Raw genomic sequence first — 15,329 nt, 5'->3', positions numbered from 1 at the left:
ATGATCAGGCAACACTGTATTGTGCAGTGTGACATAGTAGCCATGATTTTTGTGCTCCATTCTAGGCGCTAGAAACACCAATGTTGCCTGCTTAACAGTTGATTGAGTATAATCATAAGACATCAGTGATCATAATTAATAACTTGTGTTCCTCACATTCGATCTAAAAATTGTTTAACAAAGTTGTAGCATAGTCATCAATTTTAAAAGCAGAGATAGGGTTTTGGATCTAATTTCCGTCCTACTAAGCACATCCCGCACTTTACCTCTCTTTTTTGAAAGGGTTTGAAAAAAACATGGATTGTTTTCATTAAAGATAACTTCTAAATTTATTCACCTTTCCATACGTACCGTTGGATTTGATAAAGAGTCAAACAATGTGGAGATATTATTAAAAATCTAACACTGCTTCTTGATTCTAAATTCGTCCTACGAGTTTCAATTCCGTCCTAACGCATTGAAACGCCATTAGATTTTCTTCGTCCTGCGGATGATGGTAGAAAAAGTGGATTCGCTAGAAGCGCTTCTATTGTTTTGAGAACAACGAGTGTAAATATTCATACAATGCGCTGTAATAGGCTTCATGTTGTGGCTTATGAACTAACGGATCGAAACAAACGTATTATTGTTTTGGGCATGGTGAAATCATTGATATTATTGATGATTTCTGCGCGATAGAACGGAAATGGGCGATTACGACGAAGTAGCGCTCTTCCCTAAATGGTAAATTTTGAGATAGATATGAACGAACTTATTTGTTTTCCCTTAGTAATTATTAAATGAGATCAAATTTTGGGAGGCGAATCAGGACGAAATTTGGAACCGTTTGAGCACCGTGGAACGAACATTTAAAATTTTGCATCAGTCTAATAAGCATACATACATTACACTAAAATATATTTCTTTATTGAACACATTGAACACATTCATAAATCACTACCGCCATCACTCTCTGTCGGTTAAATGCCATCTGATTCAACTCAAATCAAGCGTTAACGTTGTGAACGATGAGCAGGTATAACCGTACTGTCTAGGTTCTGCTAATATTTTATTATTACTCATTGTTTTACAGGTGCGTCGGAAACCACAACCACCTTCTACCACCCTTCAAGACTCGAAGGGACACTGCACAAGCGAACCTAGGTTAAATGATTCCGAAACCCCACCACCCCAAAAACGCCGTGGCTCGCAAAGGAGAGCGACGCAGAATAATGGTAACTATATTTTGTTTTGTATATTCTACATGTGATAACACACTAATGATGTCGACAGTAACCTCTGATTCATTCCCGATTCCGGCGATTTGTACACTGTTTCCACGAAATAAATTAATATAATAATTTAGTTATAATTTCAACGTAGGATAGCATTAATGCATCCTTATTTCAAAAACACCGCTCAGATGGCGATACGTCTTAATTTAAATAAGAAGGAATTTTTTAGGCTTGTACCGTCGGACAGGGCTTCTTTTGAGACTTTTTTTGATGAAAGCAAACTTTAAGATGTACGTATAAAATAAATAAAGTAGATAACAATAGGATGTGGTGTACATCCAATAGGTATGCCATTATGGTGTGTAATGAGAAGCATATGATTGACTAGAGTGACTGTAGAAAAAGTTCGCCTTATAGCCATTAAGCCGCAGTCGAAAATGTTAACAGAGGGGCTGCTTTGGACACGCGTTGAATTTTCATGTGTTGATAATTAAATGGACTTCATCCAAAAACAACCTGTACAAAACTCAAAGTCAGGTCAGTCAGATTACTGGTTTGACAGAACATTTTAAAAATCATGAATTTTCGGTATGGCGAAGATTTGATATGGAGAAACATTTACTCTATGGCCATACCATTGCTATAAACCATGTTCACATGGAATATCCTGCACTATCCGGTATTGCGAATGTTTATCGACTCCCGAAAGGAGCTTGCGAATGTTTCTACAAGTTTCAACAATGATATTTGCTAACGATTTTATATGATAGAGTATATTGCAGTACTTAATTTTGTTCAACGAATTTAAATGTGTCCAAAATAACCACCAGACGGTATATTTAGATTATGTCATCTAAATTAGATCACCAGACTGTATTCTCTTAGCAGCAGTGTAAACACAATTCCTTACTCACTCATTTTTGTATCAGTATTCATTACTTTTCAGTGCATTATAAGACTAAACAGGCCACTGATAAACTTATCTAACATGCAGAATTATTAGCGGTGGGTTCATGAAATAATGGTATAATCTATTCATCATATAATTCACCTTCACTTTTTGTCGGAATTTAGAGACGTCTACGATTCTCACAAAACAAATGGGGTTGAAGGCAATATTTATGATTCACCCTAAGAGGAAGAGGAGACAATAGGGGGACTTTTATCTGTCAAACGCGCACCTGATTGGTCGGGCGAACGTATAGAAAGAAACGCAAGAATTTTTACAACAGGGAATCTATTTTCTTGTATTTTGACAGTCGACTGCGTTGCCCATTAGACTGATGCAAAATTTGAAATTTTCGCTCCAAAGTGTTTAATCGGTTTCAAATCGGGTCCTGATTAGCCTCCGAAAGTTTTAACTCATTTGATAAGAAACTGACTTGGCACAAACCATTTGAAGTTTGCGAAAATTTCAAATTTTGCATCAGTCTATTGCCCATAATGAACTAGTTTATGCACGGTCGTTTCCGCGAGAGAAGAAGAACAAGTCACAGACAAAAAAGAAGTCAATTGTCTCCTCTTCCTGTTAGGATTCATCGAAAAAGTGGCAAAGTCATAGTCGTAGCCAGGGACGCCCTTGGGTATAGCGTCGCATTTCTTCCTCTCTCGATGGATTTACAATCATTATAATCACTTGATTATTCATATTTAATTCTTTTTATTTTACAGGCAGAAGGATTCAAAATGTGAGAATTAGATTAGGTATGGAAATTAATAAATCAGTACGTGTATATGTACCTAGTATTTTTTCATAATTATTTTAGATGTTTGTTCGTATCCATTTGTATAAGAAATGCGATTTTTATTTGAAAAGTAGAACAGATGGTTTTCATTTTTTTTCCCTATAGAGGCTAAATAATAAAGGACAAAATATTCACCGACTGGGACGAATCAAGACAAACAAGCTGTCACTGAAAATATTGGCGTTGAAAAGAGCACCAGAGTACCGTAAACGAAGACAAACTAATCAAAGCCCGTGCAAACGGAAGAGGTGATGGGATAGCTGTACGCCCCGTTACCATTGCTTTTACTAGAGAAAATTTTTAGGACGGTTAAAATCTGTTTTTGCTCCTCCTAGAAATAATAATCCAAATTTATGTTTCCTACACTGAGAAAAAGTCAATGATTGTTTCTATGTTTTCCACACATAGAATTTTGCAATTATATTCGTGGCATAGTTTCTATATGCCAGACATTCTCTGGGTAAAAGGAACACTTATTGCTTTTTCCATGTTTTTTTTTTCGTCGATCTTGTTTACCGTGCTGAGCACCAATGCTACCGACGCCAGGGAGGCAGCTCCCACACCTGGACCCTACCTATCGACCCATCAACTCATGAACCGGGGACCAACGGCCTTCCCAGAGATGTTATGCCTCAGAACATGCCGGCGGCGCCTACTGGGATTGAACCCAGGCCTGCTGGGGTGAGAGGTAATCACGCTTACCACTACACCACCGGCGCCGCTAAGGACAAGATAGATAGAATCAACAAATGGCCGCTATCATGGCTAATTTTACCAGGCAAATCAGCCATATGGCAATGTCCATTTGTAGATTGTATCAACCTTGTCCTTGAATATTTTTTCATCAGTCAATTAAGCTAAGATTTTGTTTCCGTGTTCGGTAAATTTTACCGAAATCAGAACAGCTGAACGTTCGGTAAAATTTTGACCTTCATTTGAGAGGCTATTGAATTTGAAAATAATATCATAACATGATCAACCTTGTTTGAATGATCAAATCATGTCATTTTAGTGGAGATTTAGTTTCAAATAAGCTGAAAAGCAATTGAATTGAATTGCATAAATTTTACCGAAAAGTTCAGCTGTTCAGATTTCGGTAAAAATTACCGAAGTTTGCGATAATTTCTAAGTGTATATATACAGGTCATTCAATCGATGCATCTTCTATTGTTTACATTTATTAATTTTTGATGATTTCTCGTTAAAAATTCCAATATACCACCTATTTTTTTAAATAATTTAGAGCCAGTTCATTATCGCGGCAGAAAGGCTCAAGTCTTGGGCAGCCGAATTTATAGTCATTATCTGCAAAACTGTTATTTTACGGTAAGTTCAGTAAGTTGTTCTATTGAGAATAGCTGAATAATCGGTAATTTCGAAAACTAGTTCGAAAACTGTAAAAAAAATTACCGAACAGGGAAGCCGTGATTAAGTATGTATGCATTCACAACTCACATGGCCATAAGACTAAATTTTCTGTTCAACTTCGATTAATTCCGCTTCGTTTGCAGCGCTGTAATCCAGGCTGGACCTCCATACTATTATATATTATATTTTACTCGAGTATTATATTATATTATACTCAATCGACTCTATCAGGTTCTGACCATTCTCCAAAAATTTGAGGTCATTTGATTGCGAAATCATACTGGCCCTTTGAAATACGGGATTTTTTATGGGAAAAGTGAACTTTTTGTTCTCCTCATCCTATCCAACATTGCTATGTCAGCTATTTAACATCGCGTTCTAATGCGTGATAAGTAGAGCTGGGATAGACACGAGAAACACGATCTTCAGGAAGTTCATCCAGCGTCTTGTCTTGCAGATCGACATCATGGCACGGAACTTTGGGACGATGGTGGAAACGTACAGTAGACTAAAGGCTGAAGCTAGGCCGATTGGACTTGCCATCAAAGCATCGAAGACGAAATACATGAGAGGAAGCGGTTCTAGGAAAAACCATTTTTACCTCCCAACTCGAGTTCAGATTGACGGGGACGAAATCGAGGTGGTCGAAATTCAAAGACGCATTATAGGAGGGAATCGTTCCTACTCCGGAGAACGCTCCGATAGAATAAAAATTTGCTGCACCACGAAGTTGACTATCTACAATTTGCTGATTAGACCGGTGGTCCTCTACGGCCGCGAGACTTGAACTATGCTCGTGTTTTCGAACTGAAGGTATTGCAGACCATCTACGGCGAAGTGTGATTTGATTTGCTCACGGATGATGAGAATGATCCATCATCCAGGAAAAATACTAGTAAACTTAATGCCGGCTTAATGCTAAGAAGGAATAGATTCCCCCTATTGTGATGACCACTTCCGATTTCCATGCTCTTCGCACGGAACTTTTGAACTTCGTGAAATTTAAGTTTTCACTGCAAATTGGCCGTCGGGGTAAATGCCGATGCCGTGTATTGGCTGAAACCTTGGACGGATTCAAATGTCTGCTCAAGTATCTTACTGAGAAGCAGCATACATTTTTACTTACGACACCAAAACTGAACATGTGTTCAAGGTTGTCATGAAAGGACTGCCCAGTGGTGAATCCATGGATCAGATCAAAGATGAACTGGAAAAATAACTTGGAGTTGTGCCAGTCCAAGTAATCAAAATGAAAATGAAATCCCGTCCTGGCGATTCGCGCAACGGGATTTCTAATGATTTTTGTTTAGTGAACTAAACAACCTTAAGGCCTTGGGAAAAGTTAGCGTTTATGTTCCATGTCCGAATGAAGTGAGACCACTTCAGGAAGACTGGAAGAAAAACCTCACCCAGTGCCGTAAGTGCCAGGGATCGGGTCACGGAACCAAAAATTGCTACATGCCAGCTAAATGCATGAATTGCGGTGGTTCCTCTCACGCAAAGGACGACTATCCTGTGAAGGAAGATCCTAAGAAATTTAAATGTTCAAATTGTGGTGAAAACCACAAATCCATTTTTTTTTTGGGAATGTAAGACTCGCAAAGCGATCCTACAATCTCGTTCTAAGCGAGAAATTCTACATTCCTTCAAATATCACCCCTGCTTCAAATTCTTCATCTACACCTGCTCCCCTCGCTGCTAACAATATTCAGCGAGTAAATGGAGCTACCTATGCTGCTATTGCAGTGGGTAGAAATCAAAATAGGGGAAATGGCTCTAATGTTGGCCTATGGATCTAAGATTGGGCCCATCGTTAAAAATCTGCTATTTATCAGTTTTATCAAGATGAACGCGTCATTGGGACGGTACTAATGGATATTTTTGGTCGCTATAGAAAATTTAGCCGATTGCTGAATTTATGTATGGGCTCAAATTAGGGGCATTTAGGCCGACATTACATCCATTTTCCCTACAAGCCAACAAAATTCTAACGGAAATTTCGAAAATTTTGACTTAGGAACCATTACTGCTCCCAAAACGGAATTTTTACAGAAATCTTATTGACATGATTAATGATACGCTAAACACTAACTCTATGTTTGATGCTATTCAAACTGGAGTAAAATTTGCAAACAATATTGTCATGTCTCTGAAATTCAGAATTGGTTTTAAATCGTTAAGTATTTTAAATTGGAATGCTCGATCTCTTAAAAATAATGAAGACGAGCTATTTAACTTTTTGAGAAATCACAACGTGCATATTTCCGTTATAACAGAAACGTTCTCGAAACATAACCATAAGGTTAAAAGGGACGCAAATTATTTCATTTATAGAAATGATCGTCTTGATGGTGGCGTTGGCATCATTGTTCATAGACGAATCAAGCATAACATTCTTTCTTCATTTGAAACCAAAGTTTTTGAAGCTTTATGAGTTTCTGTTGAAACAAAATTTGGAAAACTTATAAACGTAAGAAAAAAATATTTTAAACGTAATAATATTTGACGTAAAATTAATAAGTATTTCATTTTGTTTTGGCTGTAAAAAGAAATCATTATTATTTCAACAATCCAGCATCTTTGTTTCTAAAAACCCATGGATTGTTAAATCAAAAAGAAAATCTTTTCGAATTTACAAGAGCTTTCATGGTTTTGACTGGCTGTCAAATTTGGTAGTTGGGTCAACAAAAAAATATGTTTGTTTTTAAAAGAGATTTCTTGTTGATTCAATCATATTTATTTTATTAAGCCTGAAAATATACACAGTAGAAATAAAAATATGTTTATTGATTCAATAATGTTTTGTTTTCTTTTAGTAACAAACAGAATTGCAATTGAATTAAAAAAAAAACCTTTCTGAGGCATAAAATCTCTCCGGTTCATGAGTTGATGGGTCGATAGGTAGGGTCTAGGTGTGGGAGCTGCCTCCTGGCGTCGGGAGCATTGGTACTCAGTACGGAAAACAAGATCGACGGAAAAAAAATCAACGAAAAAAATAAAGAAAAACTGTTTATATTTACCTCAAGTCTCAAGATTTCCCGAAATTTAAAAACAATATTTACGTCGAACGCGGAAAAAACTGAATCAAACGAGAACAGTTTTGTGTTATTGTTTACATTTTTGTCCGGGAACGAGGGAATGGTTGGTAGTTATTTTTGCAGTCATGGCCCGAGGAACGGTCACAACAAATAAATGCAAAATTAAAATTAACTATTGTTGGCTTAATAAAAGAATATTGTTATTTTAACAATAGTTGCAGTTGAAGAGTGGCTTATTAAAACAAAAAGAATCCTATTTTGAATTTATTTGAATAAGTTTTATTGAAACAACAAAATGCAATATAATTTCAACCGGAATTGTTTGTTTAAATACAAATAAAGTTTTTTTTTGGTTCAATGCAAACAATTTTCTGTCCGTGTAGCTGCCTATTTGCCATTCCAATGCGTAGGCCAGCAAAAGAATTGGGTGACCTTCAGAAACTTACCCGTCATAGGTCTAAATTCAACATTATTGGTGAATTTAATTCAAAACTCCGCTCATGGAATAATGCTCAAAGCAATTCCAATGGTAATATCAACAATCAATACGAAACTAACGATTTAAAATTGGCTCACTAGTTGACTAGCAGCCTATTGGTCCCAAGCAAACGATTAACGTACCCCATTCTAGTCGAAATTCTAGTACTACGCAATGTTTGTTTTGATTCGCTTTGAATGTTTGACATATAAAATGAGGGGTGATTGTTTTTTATTATGTTTCGAGGGGTGAATCGATTAGCTTAGTACCGAAGATAGTACCAGAGCTGAGCCAAAAAGTTGAGCTCGTTTCTTCGGGACCTTCTGGTCTTAGAGTTACCTCTATGGTAATATCCTGTTTGATGATTGGTCTGCAGGTTATTACACTATTCAATATCCAATTAGCCCAACATGCTTTTCTTCAGCAAGAAATCCCTCAACTATTGATTTGGTCTTAACTGATGCATGTCAGTTGGTTACCCATGTCGACTTCGGTTCTGATCACCTTCCAGTAACTTTTGAAATATCCCAAGAAATAATTTCTAATTCCAACAGCTCTACTTTCAATTAACATAGAGCTGATTGGGAGCAATATCGAACATTTATGGAATATAGCTTCGATCCAAACATTCCTTTGCAAACCAAAGATGATGTCATTTATGTTCTTTAATCTCTGACTGCTTCTATAGTTGAAGCAAGAGCTGCCTCAATACCAAAATTCGAGGTTAAATTCGATTCAACTATAATAGACGACCGATCCGCCTTAAAAATGTCCGTAGGAGACAATATCAAAGAACACGCGATAATGCCATGAAAGTTATTTGGCGGGATTTGCAAAAAAAAAATTAAAAAGTGATTATCTGCATTAAGGAACAAAACTTTTGAAAATAATGTTTCTTAATCAGACCCGAGTTCCAAACCCTTTTGGAAAGTCACAAAAAAAAATTAAATTCTCAAAAGCCTATTCCAGCGCCTAAAAAAGGTGGTAAAATTTTAATCACAAATTTGGGAAAAGCTCAGAAACATGCTAAGCAATTCGAGAGTTCCTAGTTACTAATCCTATTGAGAATCAGGTTTCTCGAGATTATCTGAATATTTTCTCTCGAGGAAATATTTTCGATGATTCCTGGGGGACTGATTTGGACGAAGTAAGATCTATAACTAAAAAGTTTCAAAATATGAAAACTCCAGGTGATGATGGAATTTTCTATATCCTCATCAAAAAACTCCCACAGAGTAGCTTGTCTTTTTTGGTAAAATTATTTAACAGATGTTTCCATTTGGCATTCTTTCCTGATAAATGAAAAAATGCAAAAGTTGTTCAAATTTTGAAGCCGGATAAAATCCAGCTGAAGCTTCTAGCTACCGTCCAATAAGTTTGCTTACTTCGATAAGTAAACTTTTAGAAAAGATAATTTTTTAATACGAACTCAATTTTTGCAGATGAGTAGCTTGGATTTCGCCATGGGCATTCAACCAACCATCAATACGAAACTAATGATTTTAAATTGGCTCACTACTTGACTAGCCTATTGGTCCCAAGCAAATCGATAAATGTACCCCATTCTAGAATAAATTCCATTACTACACTAAAATTTGACAGATAAAATGAGGGGTTCGTGGATTTTCCTATGTTTCGAGGGGTGCATCGATAAGCTTAGGACCGAAGATAGTACCAGAGCTGAGCCAAAAAGTTGAGAGGCCTCCCTGGCGTCGGTAGCATTGGTGCTCAACACAGAAAACAAGAACGACGGAAAAAAAGTTACTGTAGTAACTGGAGCACCTAGGTTAAAAAGAAATGTAATTTATTTTAAATTTGGAACAAATGAAGAGTTAAAAAATACCCTCATTTGATGGGTTTAGGAAAAAAGCGATACTGACCACTAATCCTGACCAAATTCCACCAAAATGGTCGTACCTCAGTTGTTTATTGTTCGATTTAAGATCTTCAACCTGCAGTAGATTTGTGATAGACCCTAAATTTTGAGAAATAAATAATATATCAGATTTTTCACATAAATCCCAAATTTATCAGTGGTAGAAAAATTACACGTCTGACATAACCTCAAAACATCCGGAAATTTCTGGTGTCCGACAGCCACAACAATTGTAGACACAATATACGAAAATGTGAATAATTTTCACGACTATTCATGGAACTGTGGGACTGTAAAGTTCGGTTAAATGGATGCATTGTTTTCTCACTAATCTGAAGCCCTCTTACTTGAAATTCTTTGATTTAGATAGTGCTGTAGTGTGCGCCGAATAAACGTCAAAATTGTCTTCAACAACAAGCCAATGTGTTTTACACAGATAAAATCTCCACAGAAGGGTTAACCATGATTAGATGGACAAGAATACGTAAAATACCCTATAAAGTGCCTTCCCGGTTTTGGCAATATGACTTCACCCCTTTATTTTTTCTCAGTTTTGTAACAATGCTTTCTGGATAATGTTTTATACATTACCAGCCCTGATCCCTGAAGAACGTTTTAGGAATGTCGAAAATTTTATTTAGTTTTCGATGGACTTTATATCATTTTTTTCTGACACGGGAAGGCACGTATATTTTCATTGCCTTTTTTGATTGCCTGACCTGAATTGCCACCAGTATTAATGTTTTGTTCTTGTATGAATTTAAGCACACAGTGTAAAATAAAGGTATTTTACAATAGGTTTCAAAATTAATCAAAAATAAAAACCTATGTGGAAATATTATACTGTCGCAAGCTTGAAATTAGTCGAGATAAGGTGATGTTTTTTTTTCTATTTTATTCAGCCTCTTTATTCTGATTATTGAATATTCCCAAGTAGTCAACTGTTAATGTTAATATAATATTTTTTTCAACGTTCATACATGCGTTTCTATTTGAATGTAACAACACGTATTCCTCTTTATGCAGCACAATATTTCAAGAAGCCCCTATTTTATATTAATACGTTTATTAAATATTAACACTCAAAAATAGGACATATTGCTTTTGCTGTAGGTTGCTGCAGCTTTCTGTAAATTGCTGTTAGAAATGATGCAGCAAGTACTGCAACATACTTTTGCTTTTTGCTGTACAGAATATTACAGAAAAGCAAGTACGGGAACATACATAATCATCATGCCAGCACGCTATTTCAAAACTGCCCAATTATGGGTACAATCCACCAAAATCGGTCAAAACTGAACCTACTCAGAAATGGGTAAACTGTGTTGGGAGTGACAAGTTGACAAATGAACAACATTGACATGAATCCGATCGACTTTGTTCATTTGTCAACTTGTCACTCCCACCACAGTTTACCCATTTTTGGGCAGGTTCAGTTTTGACCGATCTGGGTGGATTGTACTGAAATTTGAGTAGTTTTTAAATAGCATGTGAGTCACGTATACTCTGCACTGAAACGAATACCGTGGTAGATCGTACACTCAAAAAGTTTCACACATTATTATTGATGAATTTCCATGTGAAATTACATATGATTTTCATGTAACCACCAATTTTGCTGATTGATGAGCGAAGCCGCGATTTGAAACCGACAATAATCTCCACGGGAGAGAACTACAAACCAAAACTGTGTCTGTTCATCAGTCACCTATCGCTTCAAGAGAAGAGCGAAAGAGTGACCTTTACGTTTACGCCTTTATCCGTTCATTCTATGAAATGCACAAATCCAAGCCGACACCGAGGAAACTCGGGCACTGAGTGAGTGCCGCTCGAGTTTCAGGTGGCTTGAATCAGTGATGGATCAGTGGAGATCAGTGAAGATTTTACTAGTTTTTATTTATGTACGGATACGGAGACACGACAAAGAGAGGAAAAGAGAGTTTTTTTTCTTTCTGCCTGCCGCAGTCCTCGTTCTATTGCATAGGTGAAGCTCAGTGCTGCAAAATCTCGACAATACATGGTGATATTCAAGATTCTGCTTTGGTCACTCATATGAGCTAACAGTCATCGTCAAGGCAAACCATGTCAATTGTCAGTGACAATGCTATCAGTGACGAACATGTGCACATTGTTTTACTAGCTATATTTGTAACGAAATTGTTAAAGTGAACAAGCATCTAGTCCTGAACTGCTTGGATAACAATAATGTGACACAGAATGCACGAAATTAAACGTTTTGTTGCCAGGTGAATCTTTGTCATTGACGAAAAATGAATGAGATATTGACAATGGTTTTTTTGAGGATCAATGTTATCAGTGACTACGTGATAAACAATTTTGTCAATATCGCGCGAAGTCTTTCAATGACAATGACAAATCTCAGCACTGCTTGTAATATTCAATTTGTATTCATGATTTAAATTGGGCTTGAAACTATCCTATTGGTTAAAAATCAATCGAATTTTCCACTGAATTTGGTACCATTAGTGATTATTTTCTTAAGGTGAACAAACTGCCCCACTTTCCTCTATGTGAACAGACCTACAGTAGCACTGGTCACTGGGTATCACCAGCTGCCTTTTTCCAATTACAGAACCGTGATTTCGTGTCTCGCTCGTGACGCTGGCTTGGAGGGTTGACCGTTCTGACGGCCTAGATAGCGTTCGGTCGATCGCCAGTGATCGCGAGGAACTTCACGCTCGCTGGGGGGAGGGACCGCACCGACGTTCTCGAAAGCGTTTGGTGGCTCGACGCTAAACAGCTGAGACTTTAACTAAGGACCATGGGTGGTCTTATTATAGGGAAACCACTGGGAAGTTGGGTTAGGTATGTTACCTGATTCTTTTGATTATAAGCGTTGCAGAGTTTTTTTTTTCCACTTCATTGCCTAAGTAAATAGTTCAACTGGATAGTCACTTCGACTTAAATTATCTTTAAACTTCGACTCTTATCTTCAAACTATGCTCCAAACCTCCTACGAGAAGAGCTGAAGTGGAAAAGAGCTTACCTATTGGATCTGACCCAGTAGTAACCTCGATTTTCTCCTATTTGACCATACTCCCAGTTTCCACCCGTCATACATTCCATTTATTCCTGTTTGTGTGTCTGTATGGGAAGTGTACCTTATGTTTAACAAGTTGTGTTCTGATAATTTTAATTTGACCGTTTCATTGGAGTGGTATTTTTAATCTATTCTGACAATCTTTTTTAATCTGGTTTTAATAAATTTAGTTTTATAATCATAACTTTAGAACAAAAACATAAGATAAATAAACAATAACTTACTGTGTAACACTTAAATAAATAGAAAAATATAGTAAATAATTTCAGTAGCATTTTAATAGCCACAGTCGGCCTTGCTCATTCTTAATGAACAGCAGTATGAATTGCCGATACTTATACACTCACTCTATGTCCTTCATTCTATGTTGGGTCCGGACCCAACCTGGTCTATACAAGGTGTGAAGATCTAGCCCTCACGTATGTGTTGGTAGAGGGAAAAAGGTAAACATTGCGGGAGAGGATGACCACGACGTCAAAGCACTCGAAAGCAAATTTGTGAAATATGAAGTACAGCAAATTCTAGATATGTTTGCATGATGATTGCGCTTGCTTGTATGCTTTTGTAAAGTATCAGGGAAATATCAGCAGGCATTTTGTATTTTTATAGTAACTCCTTTCTTGGAAACGGCAAAAACTCACCAGCCCAGCAGGATGCTTTTTCATGGTATACAGTGCACCGACAAACCGACATGAAACTTAAACTTAACTCTTGATCGAGAATCAAATGTGCAGCGATCCCATCTGTCAAAACCATAGAAATGTTTTATCTAGATAAAAATAATTTGTCCGAAATAGATTAGACACGAACCAACTCATAAATGTTGTACGCGTGTTCGTGGCTAGGATAAATATGTTCCGCGAACACGGCGGCAGATGTCAGTTTTGTGCTTTGAGCAGAAATTTCTGTGTAATTTGTATGATCATTCATGTCGGTTGGTCGGTGATACAGGTATAAATGACTAATACGTGTAAATTGTGGCAAAAGCCTTGAATTAGTTAAGGGTTGGCTGGAAGTCGTTTCCTTGGAGTCCTGGCACTGCGGAAGCTTAAACGTGTAAATCCCAGGTCACGTGTAAATGGAAGTATTGTCGAGGACTACACTTGAACTTTTGATAACTAGTTACACCTTTGATTGTTTTTGGTTGATGCCTATAGCATATTTAACAGGACATTTATATCTGTAATTGTAACCAGCTCGATTTTGTTTGCAAACCTGGTTAAAATGTTTATATTTAATTATCTTAAAGATAACTCGTCCAGCTCAAACCTTTGTAGGGGTAAGAGGTGGGACCATCATCATCATCATTATCATCTCCTTTTCAAGCCACTATGGCAGACTTCGGAAAATCACCAGCACGAATTTCCTCAAGCATCGAATGTAATCAAGAAGAGTGCCTACATGGACGACGTGATTGCAGGTGCGCACAGTACCCAGGATGCAAGCGCACTTCAGCACTTCAACACCGGGAAGATGTTAAGAGAGAAAATCATCATTACAGAATCCTACTATTGTCACCGACAAACCGACATGAATGATCATACAAAGTATCATCAAATTTCTAATCAAAGCACAAAACTGACATCTGCCGTCGTGTTCGCGAAAAATGTGTATCCTAGCCACGAACACACATACTAAATGTACGAGTTGGTTCGTGTCTAATCTATTACGGGCAAATTATTTTTATCTAGATAACAAATTTCTATGGTTTTGACAGATGGGATCGCTGCACATTTGAATCCGCCATTATGGATTATCGATCAAAAGTTAAGTTTTAGTTTCATGTCGGTTTGTCGGTGCCTGTATTCCGCGCGCGTGGCTGAAACCATTGTAGACTACTCAAAGCTATTTTTACTATTACTACTACAAAATCAAAAAACTAAAAATCCATCATAACCATCGAGGCAAACAATGTAGTTTTTTGTATATGCTATACAAATTACTAAAATCTCTTTATGACAGTCTCCATACAAAATAATCCGTTAGGGATAACTTTATCAAGATACATGATTTATCCATTCATAAAAATTTATCAGCTCAATAAACATGTGAAATGCAGCGTCTCTTAAATTCTGTAAGTGTAGTTGCACGCTTGATGTCTAGGCATCGAATTGAAAACATTTATACCTTTGAAAAATAATGAATTTTGTGAAGCATTATTCAAAAGATGTGGTGTTCTTACTTCACCCGCGTTTCTAGCATAGAGGTAACTCTAAGACCACTGGGTCCCGAAGAAAATCATTATTATTTTTGGCTCACTCAGTACCAGAACAACGGTCCCAAGCAGTCCCAAGCTATTTCACTCACCCCTGCATGTTCTGCATGAATCCACACACCCCTGATGTTATCTGTCAAACTTTCATAGCGAATCAAAACAAACATAGTGTAGTAATAGAATTTCAACTAGAATAGGGTACGTTAATCGTTTGCTTGGGACCAATAGGCTACTAAAGTGGTGAGCCAATTTAAAATCGTTAGTTTCGTATTGATTGTTGTTTCTAGTGTTATATCTATGAAAATCACTTTCTCTTTCAATCCGATCACACAAA

At 37.0% G+C, this 15,329-nt stretch overlaps 1 protein-coding gene across 5 annotated transcripts in view; it reads left to right on the top strand.

Moving 5' to 3' along the window:
* LOC135704889 (GTP-binding protein REM 1) overlaps window positions 1-15,329 on the top strand; it is a 104,637-nt gene that overhangs the window by 55,441 nt on the left and 33,867 nt on the right. For 4 of the 5 annotated variants that reach the window (XM_065226426.1, XM_065226427.1, XM_065226425.1 and 1 more), the window contains exons 4-5: window positions 1,073-1,214; window positions 2,886-2,918. In XM_065226426.1, the coding sequence (XP_065082498.1) occupies window positions 1,073-1,214; window positions 2,886-2,918 (175 nt within the window). The remainder of the gene's footprint in view (window positions 1-1,072; window positions 1,215-2,885; window positions 2,919-15,329) is intronic. The other variant, XM_065226428.1, reaches the window with a different exon arrangement.

This window comes from Ochlerotatus camptorhynchus, unplaced genomic scaffold, assembly GCF_037179485.1.
Source record: "Ochlerotatus camptorhynchus isolate MF236.1 unplaced genomic scaffold, CSIRO-AGI_Acam_v1.1 ptg000250l, whole genome shotgun sequence".
Classification (NCBI taxonomy): domain Eukaryota; kingdom Metazoa; phylum Arthropoda; class Insecta; order Diptera; family Culicidae; genus Ochlerotatus; species Ochlerotatus camptorhynchus.
Note: the sequence above shows the minus strand (reverse complement) of the source record. Positions and strands in the feature narration are given on the sequence as shown.